General features: G+C 36.8%; 1 protein-coding gene across 6 annotated transcripts; it reads right to left on the bottom strand.

Annotated features, from left to right (window-relative positions):
• Positions 1–415: 415 nt before the first annotated feature.
• TNFRSF17 (TNF receptor superfamily member 17) lies at positions 416–12,713 on the bottom strand. Of its 6 annotated transcripts, XM_079320679.1 has the most exons (7): positions 10,999–11,243; positions 8,940–9,021; positions 6,507–6,688; positions 4,392–4,451; positions 2,257–2,391; positions 1,982–2,113; positions 416–1,240 (listed from the first exon to the last, which is right to left on the bottom strand). In XM_079320679.1, exons 5-7 carry the CDS (start codon positions 2,369–2,371, stop codon positions 984–986), a joined length of 504 nt encoding a protein of 167 aa, XP_079176805.1. In that variant the 5' UTR covers positions 2,372–2,391; positions 4,392–4,451; positions 6,507–6,688; positions 8,940–9,021; positions 10,999–11,243; the 3' UTR covers positions 416–983. The 6 variants fall into 6 exon arrangements, 2 of the variants coding, with proteins under 2 accessions (XP_079176805.1, XP_079176806.1); XR_013776206.1 differs by lacking the exons at positions 416–1,240; positions 1,982–2,113; positions 2,257–2,391 and adding exons at positions 9,722–9,812; positions 10,667–10,776 and having other exon boundaries at positions 2,858–4,451; XR_013776208.1 differs by lacking the exons at positions 416–1,240; positions 1,982–2,113; positions 2,257–2,391; positions 10,999–11,243 and adding exons at positions 9,722–9,812; positions 10,667–10,776; positions 10,858–10,984 and having other exon boundaries at positions 2,858–4,451.
• Positions 12,714–13,169: the final 456 nt, after the last annotated feature.

The raw sequence follows: 13,169 nt of genomic DNA, 5'->3' as shown, positions 1-13,169 counted from the left end.
GCTGTAACTGATCAGTCATAGATTTGGTGCAATTAAATATTTAATTCGTCATTCATGCAGGAACTGAAGTAGAATGTTAGCTACAAATAAAAACCATTGTTGTGATTGCTTGTGTAGTTGTTGTTTCTGTTACAGCTTTCCCGGAATAAAATTGTGGCCTAATATTGGGAAAGTAACAATGCTTGGAAGGCAAGGTGACAGAAATGTATTGCTAATTTTAAGCCACAGAGTAATCTAGCATGACTAATCACACATCCTTGTAAATATAACAAGGATAAGTAAAAACAGTGAGCAAAAGAGAAATAAACCTCAGTCTGAAAACACTTGGTGCTGAAAGGAAACCTGCAGCAGCAGGAGATCCATGTGACTGCAGGGATTGCAGTGAAGGCCAGGAGGGGAATTCAGTGGCCCTTCTGACTCAGGACATCTGTCATTCCATGGTCTGTGCTCCCCAGCACCGCAGCCTCCTTTAGGGTGACCCAGTGATACCGTCTGAGCCCGGGCGCCTCCGTGCTCTACAAGGTATCCATCTTTAGAATGTTCCTGTTTCTAGTCTTGAAATTACTGTTTCCAAGACTGAGGATGTACTGTATGTCTTTATTTATGCCTCTTTGAACAATCCTCATGTACCATCAAGTAATTTGTGGCACAAGATCTGAGTCTAACATGAATATATATTTTTGCAAACTTGTTTATGTTGTGTATATCTGCTGTAAGTAGGTACAATCTCTAAAGGCAAAAAAAAGCTGTCCTATGTAAGGATTTTCTGAAATTTAGGATTCCAGTAACTAGTTGAGTGCCTAGAAATACTTGACTAATTAAATAATAGAATTAGAAATAATATGACAATATTAATGCAAGCACAATGGGAGATCTCTAAGGGTGATGTACTACCTTCTCCACTGACTGCAAGTATTAAGGTCAACAGCTATTCTGGAATAACTCATTTATTAATACTCAGTACAAATATGCTTCTCTCCCAGTCATCCAACACCCAGAACATAGTTGCAATAATCAAAAGATTTGGTGGTAACTAGAACAGTAGCTCGTTCTTCAGTAGCTGGTAATGGAAATGAAGTTTCACGGCCAGTCTGAGGTTTTACCAAGCCACAGTCACTGCAAGTGCATTCTTCCACTGAATACATTAATGTTTCACTTGGGAGTGTGTGTCTAATTTCTTCTGTATTCACACTGCTTTCAGTATTAGCCTTGAGAGTATTATTCGGCTCCACAGAGGAGTCTGTAAATATACAGAAGTTCATTTAGTACATACATCATGCTATACTAAACAACGAGCTGTTAAAGATCCAAATTTCATTATGGCCCAACTATGTTCTAACCTCAGTGAAAATTTTAAGATATAGTGAAAGTTTTAAGATGTAGCTACATATGATAATATTTTGTTCTATGACAATATAACCCTCTATTTCAGAATAAGCACTGAAATAATCCTACACATTTTCTAATTACTTATTATTTATTGTCTGAAAACTCACAAATATATTATTTGTAAAATGGAAAAAAACTTTTTTCACCTTCACAAAATATACCACATATGCTTCTCACAGATTACAATATTAAATAAAATTATTTAAAGTACTATAAAATAGAAAGCTAATATTGAATGTGTATCCTTTGCCTGGGAAGAATTTCTTTTGCATTCAATGAGGGTGAAACCCTTATAAAGTTTTTGCTTTAGAGTGTACATAAATGATTTCTCAAGCAGCAGCAAGTAAGCCAGGTATGAATATACAACAACCCTGACAGGAAACAAAGAAAAATTGCTGTTTTTGCAAGTCAGCATCTGGATATTTATTCCCTAATAACTATGATAACTTCATGGAGAATATTTGAGGGATACCAAACAATCCAATGAAGACAGTCATCAGAATCTGGACTACATACACTGTTTTTATATGGTAAGAGTAGCTTAAATGTACAATGATCTGAAATTATTTGATGAAGAATCTTATTTATTCACCTGTGTTATCCAGTTTTTCTTTTACTTGCTTTAGGTGCTTCCATTTAAACAAGACCATTAAGATGAATAGAGTGAGTATTAAAATCAACCCTATGCCCAAACAAATCCAAAGAATTCCACTTGAATCAGTACCTTATGAAATAAAAGAGATGCATTACATTAATCATAAACAATAACTAATGTACAGTAAACACATCCAACACATCAAACTTGAATGTAAAATACAGCATGAAGATGCCCAGCACGGGCAGAGAGTATTGCAGAAATCTACTTACTCTTCTCACAGTAGCTTTCACATGAGGGTGGAGGTGCACTGGAACACCAGAGGTGACAAGGAGTACAAGAGAGCAGCAGATTATCAAAGTATTCATTTCTGGGGCACTGTGCCATCAGAGACACTAATTATGGAACTACAAAGCCACAGAAATTGTAAAATAGTGAGGATCATCTACAAAAGGGTTCTCAGTCTGAGCAACTCCAAGAAGAGCTAGCAGTAAGAATGGATTTCCATCACAGCTCCACTACATTGGATCATGTTACAGGAAAAGGATTTAACTCTGAGGTCCCCAAGGAATTGCTGTTCCTTTTTTGGCAATTCACAATTGTAGAATAACTAAGCAGCTGCACCAAGACAGTTTTCAATGTAAATTTTGTCTGAAACAGAAAATGGTTATTTATAGATGTTTCTGGAGCAGGTGCTAAATACTACAAACTGTAGAGAAGACAGATCTCCAAACAGGAGTCCATAATAATTTTTCTTGTCTCTAAAACTTTGGGGCTTTTTTTCATGGTGATTGCTTCTCAATTCTGAATTAGCCTATCATCTACTTGGTTGCCATTTTTGCAGTTCATTTTGGGGGTTTTACCTTTTTTTTTTTTTCTTTCTTTTTTTTTCTTTTTTTTTTTTCTTTTCATGTTTCTATGAGAAATTTAATAAGATTACATTCTAATCATTTAAAAAGTGCTATATTAATATTTTACAATTTTGATCCAAAACATTATCTTCATTTTTCACTTATTTTCCATAATACAGAACTGTCATTGGGCTAAAACTGAAGTAGACAGCATGGAAAAATAAGTTTATAGGACATCTTCTTCCCAGCCAGGAAGATATATATACAGTGAATGTAACATTTCTGAAAATGTATTTGGTTTCCTCACAGGAAAAATAAAAAGCTTTGACTACAGATTGTCACAATGAAAATAGTTTACACAGCTAACTTGTGTCTTGGTGCTTTATTCTAAAAAGAGTTTATTTTAAATACAAAGTTAATAAGTAATTTCAAGCAAGTAGCAGTAACTGCCTCTATCCAGTATCACTGCAACAAACAGATCAGAATCACAGGCTGTCTCTTTACCATATTTAAGTTAGTTACTTTTTTGACTACAGAAATATAAAAGGAAAACATTGTATAAGGAGTTGTAATTTCATACCACATTACTATGAGACATTTTCCCACTAAATGCACCATGTGGGAATTCAGAAACTGTTTTTAGTGGAGCAGTCTAACAGATCTGTATTCTAGTCTCTAGCAGATGGAAATGCTTATTGTGGCTTCTGCACTTGTTTCTATGGGCCAGGTGCACCCCTCAAGGCTATCACAGGCTTTTCTCCCTCTTCAGGATTAGTGGATAAATAGGAATTGATGAAATCTGATTTAGGTGTGATAAAAGAAAATAAGGGTAGAGACTGTGGGATATGCCAAAAGTTTCACTAGGAAGTCAGTGCTGGTGCTGAAGCCATAAAACTGGTTCTGCCTTGCTCCATACAATCACACTCTGGGGCAAGAAACCTCAGGGGCTGCAGTATCATCCATGTTTCTGATGAAGCACCATTTGGTACTTTATGCACAGAGTAGTTCCAGGTTTTGCATTTAAGATGATGTTTAGCCTTTTCAGTCATGGAGAGGACAATCAGATTCTCAACAATGATCTCAAGAAAGCAGAGACTCATGAAAGTATCTTCGTGGTATCCACAGGTACAGTAAGTGAATTTCAGGATAGGCAAGCTGGATCCAATTCTTCCATCTTTTATCCACTGACTCCAGTGAAAGATCCCAGCTTTTGCTGCACTCCTGGATTACTTTTTCAGGGGTGCAATAGCTTACATTTGTCTTTGGTGGACTGTGTTAGGCTCTCCTGCTCTATATGTTGCTGTGATGTATCCTATAACTGATATCTACTTGATATGATATTGGTACTATTGATCAAAACTATAAAGGGACTTTATAAGGGAAATGTTGATCTAAAAGCAAGGAAATAACAAAACATGCCTATGTCTGGATGTCACCAAAGATGTGGTTAAATTATATACAGATAAGCTGATTAAATGTCTTGATGTTCATGAAAAGGATAGTCCTGCTCTTCACTCTCTGTACTCTCAAGTGTGAGGAAGGGCTGGAGGGCTTACCTGACCACATGACAAGCAGCTTTAATTCATCAATCCAGTCGGTTCCTGGATTTTTATGTCCTGGGGCATAGAAAAAAGGCCAGAAACAAAACGGGGGGAAAAAGAAGAAAAAAAAAGATAAACAGATGATCACCTATGGGGGATGTGCAACTAAGTCCACCACAGAAATCCACATTTGATGAACTAATGCACCAATGTCTTTATTTGAAAAGTCCTGTAAAACTCTAAGTACAGTAGAAATTAATTTATGCATAATTATTTGAAATTGTATGCATAAGATGATAAGATATTGTGGCAAAAATGCTTTCTCTCTCAGTTGGACAGAACATTTTCCTATATGGCTGCTTAGAGTTCAAACATATTTCTCATAAGACACAAAGTAAATACCAAGTACTCTCATATTTTTAGTCAAACTCTAGGAAACTTCCCCCCAAGTAAAAGGCACAATACTGCTAATTTCATCAGAGCTCTGGAGAATGTTGCTGTCTCTTACAGCAATAATTCTCACTCTGTGGTTGGACAGCTATTTCCCAAAGCTTACAGCCTTTAAGGATGAACTAATTTTTTGACAGATGTACCCCAAACCACAAATTCTTGATAATTAAGCAATATATTTTTCACACATTGGAAACTGGAGAGCAATGACAGTAAAGGGTCTCTAATGTGTCATTCCTTTAAGCAGCCACCATTTAAGTCCCAGCCTTTTACCCTTAGCTATACACAGTGCCAGTGATGTATGTAATGACAAAACACAGGCAACAAATTATTCAAAAAATGATGAGGAATTATGGTTGTCATGGCCTTTTGCCTTTGTTTTCTGCACATCTTAACATCCAAAAGTTCCTCTCAAGGGTGTGAAAGCAAACGTAGTCAATAGCTCTTGATAAGCAATAGTTCCCACTGACAGATCTCACTACACAACTAATGCATATGTTATTTCAAAATCTATGTCAGGAGTAAGGAAGACATTTTCTGGCTTAACAAGGTTCTTGTACAACCTTCATTTTTGAGTAATTTTGATAGAAGGAAGTTAATATTTTATAAAACCCAGACAAGCAACCCTTCAATTACTTTTTTGGGAGAAGTGTACTATACCAACTGACTTTAATATGAGATGTTTTAGACCTCAATTGAGAAGCTGTTTGTAAAGTAAAATATTTAATTCAGCCAACAAATTAAACAATAAACAGTGGCATTAAGAATAAATTCATTAAGTGACATTAAGAAAAGGATATTGTTACTTAGAAACTGTAGTTATGTTATGTTAATAATTGATCCATTGACTTGTGTAATACACATTAAATCCTCTAAGCAGAACACTGCTTTTTTATAGGTAGATTGTGCAAAGACACAAAAAAATTAGATTACTGAAATTATGGTCCTCCTACAGTAATATTTACCTTTGGGGAATAATAATTATATGTCTTATTTACCAGTAAAGTTACATTTCAGTTCTTGTTCAGTTATGGGACTTACAGAGCTTGCACTGGCTTTCCAAATAATTACATGTTGATGCTAATAAATGCTCTCTTCTTGTAATTTCATTTTGCTTCAAAAGTATGGCAGAAATTAGCCGAGTTGGACAAAATAAGAAAGTGTTTATCAACTACAACAATCATTTAACCATAAATCATGAAGGATTGCCAGGGAAGTATTTCTGCAGTTACACTACTGTAACTGTAATTCAAAAACTCCCCAAGATATCCCCTAAGAATAATTCAGACAAGTTAAGTTGGCCTGCTGGAGTTGATCCTTACAGAGAACAGTGGGGGGAAAGTGCAAGAAGAGAAGTATCACCTGCAGAAAAAACAGGAAGAAAAAGGAAAACCAATTCTTAGATTTGTTTCTAAAATGTTTCTGTCTGACTCAGGAGTGACATCTGGGAACAATTTATAAAGACCAGTATGAAACTATATTTTCTTTTTGTTGTTTACAATAATGCTTTTAGCACTGCTAGTTCTAGTAGTTCTAGATAGTTCAAATTGCTGAACAGGATTTCAAGAAATCAAATTGTTTTTACTGGTGAAGGGAGCACAGGTGAAGGGAGCAGAGCCCAGCACACAGCAGGAACTGATGCTTTCCAGCTGTACACAAACATGCACAAATGTTTTAGACTTACAGCCTTCTCCCCTGGGAGCAGAACACCTCCAGTTCCATGTTGCTCTAGCCTAATACAGGCACAGCAAGCACTGAACATCCAGCCAGAGCATTTCCCACCATGAACCCACATTTGACTGTTGGTTTCATTAAACATCTGGAGAAACTGAAGACTTCCAGAAATCCTTGTCAGTTCTTATCTGTAACATGTTGAATTTATATTATGTGACAGAAATCAGTCACCTGGAAAAGGTAAGAAAAATTTTATTCTTCACCATTTAATTTGATAAAAGCTGTTGTGTCTAAGTCAAAACAATAAAATGAAAACACTGGACTGAAAATCAAAGTAAATAATATCATCATGTCAATGATTAAAGATTGAAATTCATCAGTGACAGAACAATAACTTGAGGTCTATTTACCACACATAACTTAAACAACAAAGTTTTGTTCTGGCACTGCTTCAGGGTTTCTCTGTTCAAGCTCATGCCAGCTTTTTTGCCTGACTGTACTTCAGAAATTCTGCTGGCATAATTACATAGCACTTACCAAGAGAAAGAGGTTTTTCTGCTAGGACTATAACATTCCCTTCACAAACAACATTAGCTAGGCTGACAAAGGAATTCTTCTGGTTGTATAGTTGCTTCTACATTGATGGTTTTGTGCTGGCACAGCTCTTTTTTTCCCACTCACTAAAGCAACTGACCTACACTGTCAAATCTTATAGTACAGGCTTGCTCTGATCCTCTCCAGTTCTCTAAAGCTATTTACAGAATAAATCCCCCCAAAAAAGTTTTGTAAAAATCACCTCACCTCAACAATCCTAAAAATCAGTAAGACCAATGTACATGCAAAAAGACACTACTTTTTCTTCTCAAAAGTTATTGCACTTCAAGGAAGAGCAGTCTTACAGACAGTCATCTCCTAAAACAGTGTTAAAACTTTCCAAAACAGTTATTTTCAGAAATCCATGTTTTGTGAAGTGCATATTTTGACTGTATGGCAGGGAGGAGATAAGTTGTTCTAGGAATGGGGTACAAATAAATAAAAGAATGGAGTTATTAAAGGGTTCATCATGTTAACTTTTACAAGCTGCACAGAACAATGCAGCTCTTAGACAAAATATTGTTTAATGTCATTTGCACACAGAGCAAAAACAAGAACAATGTGGATTTTGCCTGTTTGGTTCAGCACATTTTAATTAGACCACAGCTTTGAAAAGAGTGATGTTGCTGCTGCTACATTGAGTATTTCCAAAGTGGATTAAAGAGCAAAACAACAGAGGAGAAAAATGTTCCTTTAAAATAGTGATTGAAATAACAATAGTATAAACACAGTCAATTAAATCACAGACAGCTTCTGTATCCCCCACTGTGTTTAAAGCTGACTTAGCTTGGAACCAGTTTATGGCACAGAGGAAGTGCACATCCCAGGAAAGCTGGGCTAATAGACTGCAAACCCTTGGAGGAAAGAAGATACCTTTTCACTTTTCTGACATTCTACATGTGCCAGAATAGTTATGTAACTACTAAGAACAATGCATGAAAGAGGAATTGTGCAAGCAAATTTGAATTAAGCCAATGCTTATTAGAATGCCAGTGACATTTATTTTCATGTTGGTACAATAGTTTTTACAGAATGTAAACATAATTTATTTCATAATGTAAGCACTTACATTTTGTATTGGAAAAATAATCTCCTACATGCCACTATTCTAGTGATTTTGCAGGTGGACAAAATAAACTAAAAATCATCAGTGGTAAGATGGAGACAGGAGTATTGGAGTTACAACAAAAATAAATGTGCAGGAAAAATTTTGAATTATGTGAAGTGTTTGGCATACACTAAAGTCTAGCAAAAAATTTTGTTCTGGTAATTTTAGCCAAATTCTCTAGCTATTCAAAGGTTTGAGTAACACACATTCACATTTTTCAAATTCTCATGTACAGCATCACAGTGCCAATGTGTGCTCTCTCTCAAGACAGGAGAGAAATTGTAATTGATTTAACCACCACTACTCCAGAATCATTCCCCTTGCAAATTGCTGTCTCTGGAATAAGAACACTGGCACAGAATACTTCTAGAGTAATTAAGTCTATTTAGAAGCAAGTTCACTATTTCAGTCTCAAAATTCCATAATGAAGTAATTATTTTCTGCAAGAATGTTAACATGTTAACTAGCCATAGAAGAACAGCTTTAAAAATCCCATGACACTGTTATTCTTTCTTCTTAACAATAATGCCATTCTGTTTTAGTCATTACTGAAACTAAAATCTTAAGGGATCTCTAATGGACAACATGCTCCCTCAACTGGAATTCCAGAGAATTAGTAAGGTGAAAAGAAAGCACATGAAAATCCCACATGGAACCAGTTTTCTATTCCCCCCTCCCTTGAGACAGACAGCATATAAAACTTTCCATATAAAACTGAAGTGTTATAAAACTCCTACCATATTTATAAAGCAGGAGATCTGGCCTAGGGTTGTTATGGTATCCAGCAGCAGTTCTGAGCTTCTCCATGTCAGAGAGTCCCTGCAATCAGAAAGAGTGAACAGCATGTTAACACTCACCATTCCTGATCACACTTGTGCTCCAGCCCCTTCCCCAGCTCTGTTGCCTTTCTCTGGACATGATCCAGCACCTCAATGTCCTTCTTGTCATGAGAGTCCCAGAACTGGACACAGCAGTCAAGGTGTGGCCTCAGCAGTGGCAGTCACTGCACTGGTCCTGCTGGCCATGCTGCTTCTAAAGAAGCAAAAGGTTAAATTTCTGATCAAAATATTGCTGATCTAAAAGAAAGCATAAAAATAGATAATTAGAGGTCTGCATTGTACTTCACAAGATTTCTTTTCAGCTGCTTCAGTATTTTGATTGACATGATGCATCTTTCCACCAATCTTACACCTGCCTTTCAGCTCTCTGAAACCACAGAGTCTCTGCCTTTCTTCAAAATAGATTCCCTCTTTTCTCTAATCTTCCCAGTCCTAACTCAGGCACTGTTTACATCATTTAAATGATCTCATCTTCCCTTCCTTGGATGCGTGTTCTTTGCTCAGCACATTCCTTCCACATTAAGCAATCCCTCTGCTATTTATGTTTTAACTGTCATAAGGTTTATAAATATGCACAGGTTCTTCACAATGTGCACACCTAAATCTCCATCTTTGTTTCTTTTGAGCACTGATAGCAAGAAACCCACAGGCATAACAGTTTTGACAGAAAAACTACTTACCTAAACTACTCTACCTCTCCTGTTTTTCAGTCAGGAGTCTCACGGTATACAAAGCACAGAAGAAATTCTGTCTAAGGAGGAACTGCACTGCCTGTGCATTCAAAGAAAGGCATCATGAACAAATATTAATAAGAACCCACCTTACAGATCTCTGAGATCTAAACAATACAGGGTAACTAAGCAATAGATCACACAGCTGAGAATTCTGAGCTTCCAATTAGTCACCTGAAAGAAGGGATGGGACTCGCAAAAAGGACCTTTCCATCTTTATTTTTAGAGACACACAATTAAGGGGAATAAGGGTTGCATATACACACAGAAGTGAAAACCACACATGACTATTTTTAAAAATAATGAGCTGAGCATGTGAGGGATTTGAGAGCTAAGAAGATGGACACAGAGAATTATAAACTGGCATTTTGGTGTAGCAATTAATTTAGCTCTTTTGCTATCTAAAGCAAAAGCAATTAATTTTATGCTCTTTTTGAAGCTTGCAGTATGTGTTTAATTGCTCCAAAGGAGTGATTGAAAAAGGCTTTAACTCTAGATTGGAGCCCTCCAAAAGAAGAATCCAGCTTCAAAGTACTCATTGCCAACCCACAATGAAATGTGAGACAAGTTCTAAATTCCTTTGCAGACGTGGAGTAATTCTATGATTGGACTGTGAAATAGAGCTTATGCTCTGCTGCTACTTTTGGAGAACCAAAGAATCTTTTTATTTTAAATTCTTCCAATGAAATAGCTTCAAATACATTTCTGTGAGGGAATTCATGGACTACAGTTCTGCCAATGTCCAGCACAGGGAGATGAGCAGGCCAGAAAAAGCATTTGTTTAATAGCAGTGTTGGAACAACAAATAAGTACAAAGATGTTACCAGGGCAAGATATCTTAGTTTGGATTTGACATGGTCTTGTGTAAATATAAAAGCCTCTTTATTCACTTACACTTCCAGGAGCACAAGTAAAGCTTAGGAGCTGACTTAGTTCTTAATGAAGACATCATGCTGAAACATAGTTGTTTTCTATTCTCTAGTTCTCAGCTACATCTCCACAGCCTACCCAGAAAAGAATTTGCCAGGGTTTAAGAATATAAATTTATAAATTCCTGGCACCTACTCAAACTTCTAATAATTTACCTCTTACCTCTTGTCTTCTCTTTCTCCTAAGTAAATAACTTGCTCCTTCGGCTTTGTTTTAAAGGCTCTTTCTGACTTCAAAGAAATTTAACATATCAGGCTACTCATTGAGGTGCATAACTACTGTATGTATTTGAATACCTTTAAATTTCAGGGCACAGTTCATGGTGCGTCACTCAAATCCCAGCTGGCTGCCACACCAGAAAGGGAAGTTGTATTCCTTTCCTGCTCCTCCCAGTCTCAGTCAAAATGTTTCTTTCCCATGTTGCATTAGCTCAGGAAGTTACTTGATGTCAAGGTAAAATGAGTCAATTCAATTGTAACTCAGCACCCTAAAACAACTCTCTTTCCATTTTAAGGGTGTTGGTAGTTTATGGAATTTTAAAAACTTACCTGCTGGTGGTGAGTAAGTAACTTCTTGAAGCTGTTAACCTATCTGGAGCTTTCTGGTAAAATACAACTTTCTCTTCTGCTTCATATGGTTAAAGCATTGGTATTTCATGGGTGTCCCTGCCAGGCTACAAAGTGCTTATGAGAGCTTGGGTGCAACTTATTACCAAAGTACAGACCACTATTCACAATATCATATCAACAAGGCCTCCATGTCACTGCTGCAGGACTGACTCAGCACAAGCTGCAAATTAGTGGTGAAGCTGCCTTGGGACAGCTTATTGTATCAATAACTTGCTTTCACCAAAAAGTAAGTCCTGTACCCCATTCCTACTTTACACCAGCCCTGGCATTTGACAATTGCCTCTTATTTGATTCATCTGAGTAGCCCAGGAGGAAAAAGAAAGTGGATTGTTCTGTCACTAAATTTAATAAGCTGGACAGAATCAGCACAATCTAACAGCTCAGAAGCAGCACAAGGATGGTAGAACTGCAGCTGTGGGAGAACAATTTCTTTGTTCCTCAATCATCATAGGTTAACCCTAAGCCAGATTTTTTTCTAGACAGTCTTGATAACTTAAGTCAGTCACTATGTGAGGATGGATTTATATGGGTGTTTCTCAATAAGAAAAGTATTTTAGTATTTATTAAATGAAGAGCTGATATATTTATTCTAAACATTTTGACACAGAAGAGATTTAAACAAGAAAAGCTTTTATAAGGGTTTAAAACCTCAAGCAAACAGGACCATTTACACCCCAGTAGTTATTTTGCCAGTAAAATTATCGTAATTCCACTTTTGTTTTGATTACCAGATGTTCCAAAGTGGAAAAACAAACTACTAGCTCTGTTAAAAAGTTAGTGTTTGAGTTTACACAATTCCTATGTGTGACAGCCTGCAAAACAGGTTTGTGCACTCTGAAGGACATCTGGCATCTTCTGAAATTCTGTGGACTAATTGTTTATATCCTAGTAAGTGCCTAAGGAATAAGTACCTGTCAAGGAAGGAGAGGCTCTGAAACACAATTAATTCTTTCCCCCTGAATTCAGTGGTAATGTGCACTTCTGCACCTGTCATCAAACACATATTTGGCCCTACTCCCCACACAGAAACACAAAAAATTATCACAACTCTGTGCTTCAGAAGCCTTCAGAAAGAAGCTCAGTTTCAAACACCTTTAAGAAGATGTAAAAATATGTGCAAGAATTGCTGTGTCTGTGTTCTGTGTGTTGGTCATCTTAAGGTATGTCTTAATTGCTCTGAAAAGGCAGCACCTGCCTCCAGTTAAGGCTTTCCAGACCTGTAGGCTGTGCCAGGGCTCAGACAAAACACAAACTTGCAGGACGGCGTTGCACTCATAAACCTGAGCTGTTAAATGCTCATAATGACAGTAAAATGTCTTCAGTAGCAAGTCTGTCAGCAGAGTGTATGCAGCTTGCTCTCCACTGGAGTGTTATCTATAATTCAACATAATTGTGCTACCTTGTTTCCATATTATATGAAATGTATCAGACACTTCTCGGTTAGTAAAGGTCACCTAACCAGCAAAGGTTAGGACTAAAAGAAAACAAACCCAAACAATGCACTGCATACTTCTTTCCATTTTGTTAAACAGAAAAGTGATTACCACATACAGCTGGGACTTATTTGTAGCTTTACAAAATTCCAAATATTACAACAGTAGCACAGGTGAGACTTTTCCTTTATTATACTCAATTTGAAAAATAGAGACTGACAATATCTGAAAAATGTAGAGCACCTCTGTGCCAGAGAATAGGGTAAGAGTTAACCTCTTGGTGGTGCTTCAAGGGAAGGCTTCCACTCAGGCAGAGGTTTCAAGTCTCTCATTATAAGCAGTACTTTTTCTTCCAAAATGAACTTTCTATGGTGTTAATGGGGTTTTGGGTTTTTTGGGGAGTGT

This window comes from Erithacus rubecula (assembly GCF_903797595.1).
Source record: "Erithacus rubecula genome assembly, chromosome: 17".
In the NCBI taxonomy this organism is placed as follows: Eukaryota; Metazoa; Chordata; class Aves; order Passeriformes; family Muscicapidae; genus Erithacus; species Erithacus rubecula.
Note: the sequence above shows the minus strand (reverse complement) of the source record. Positions and strands in the feature narration are given on the sequence as shown.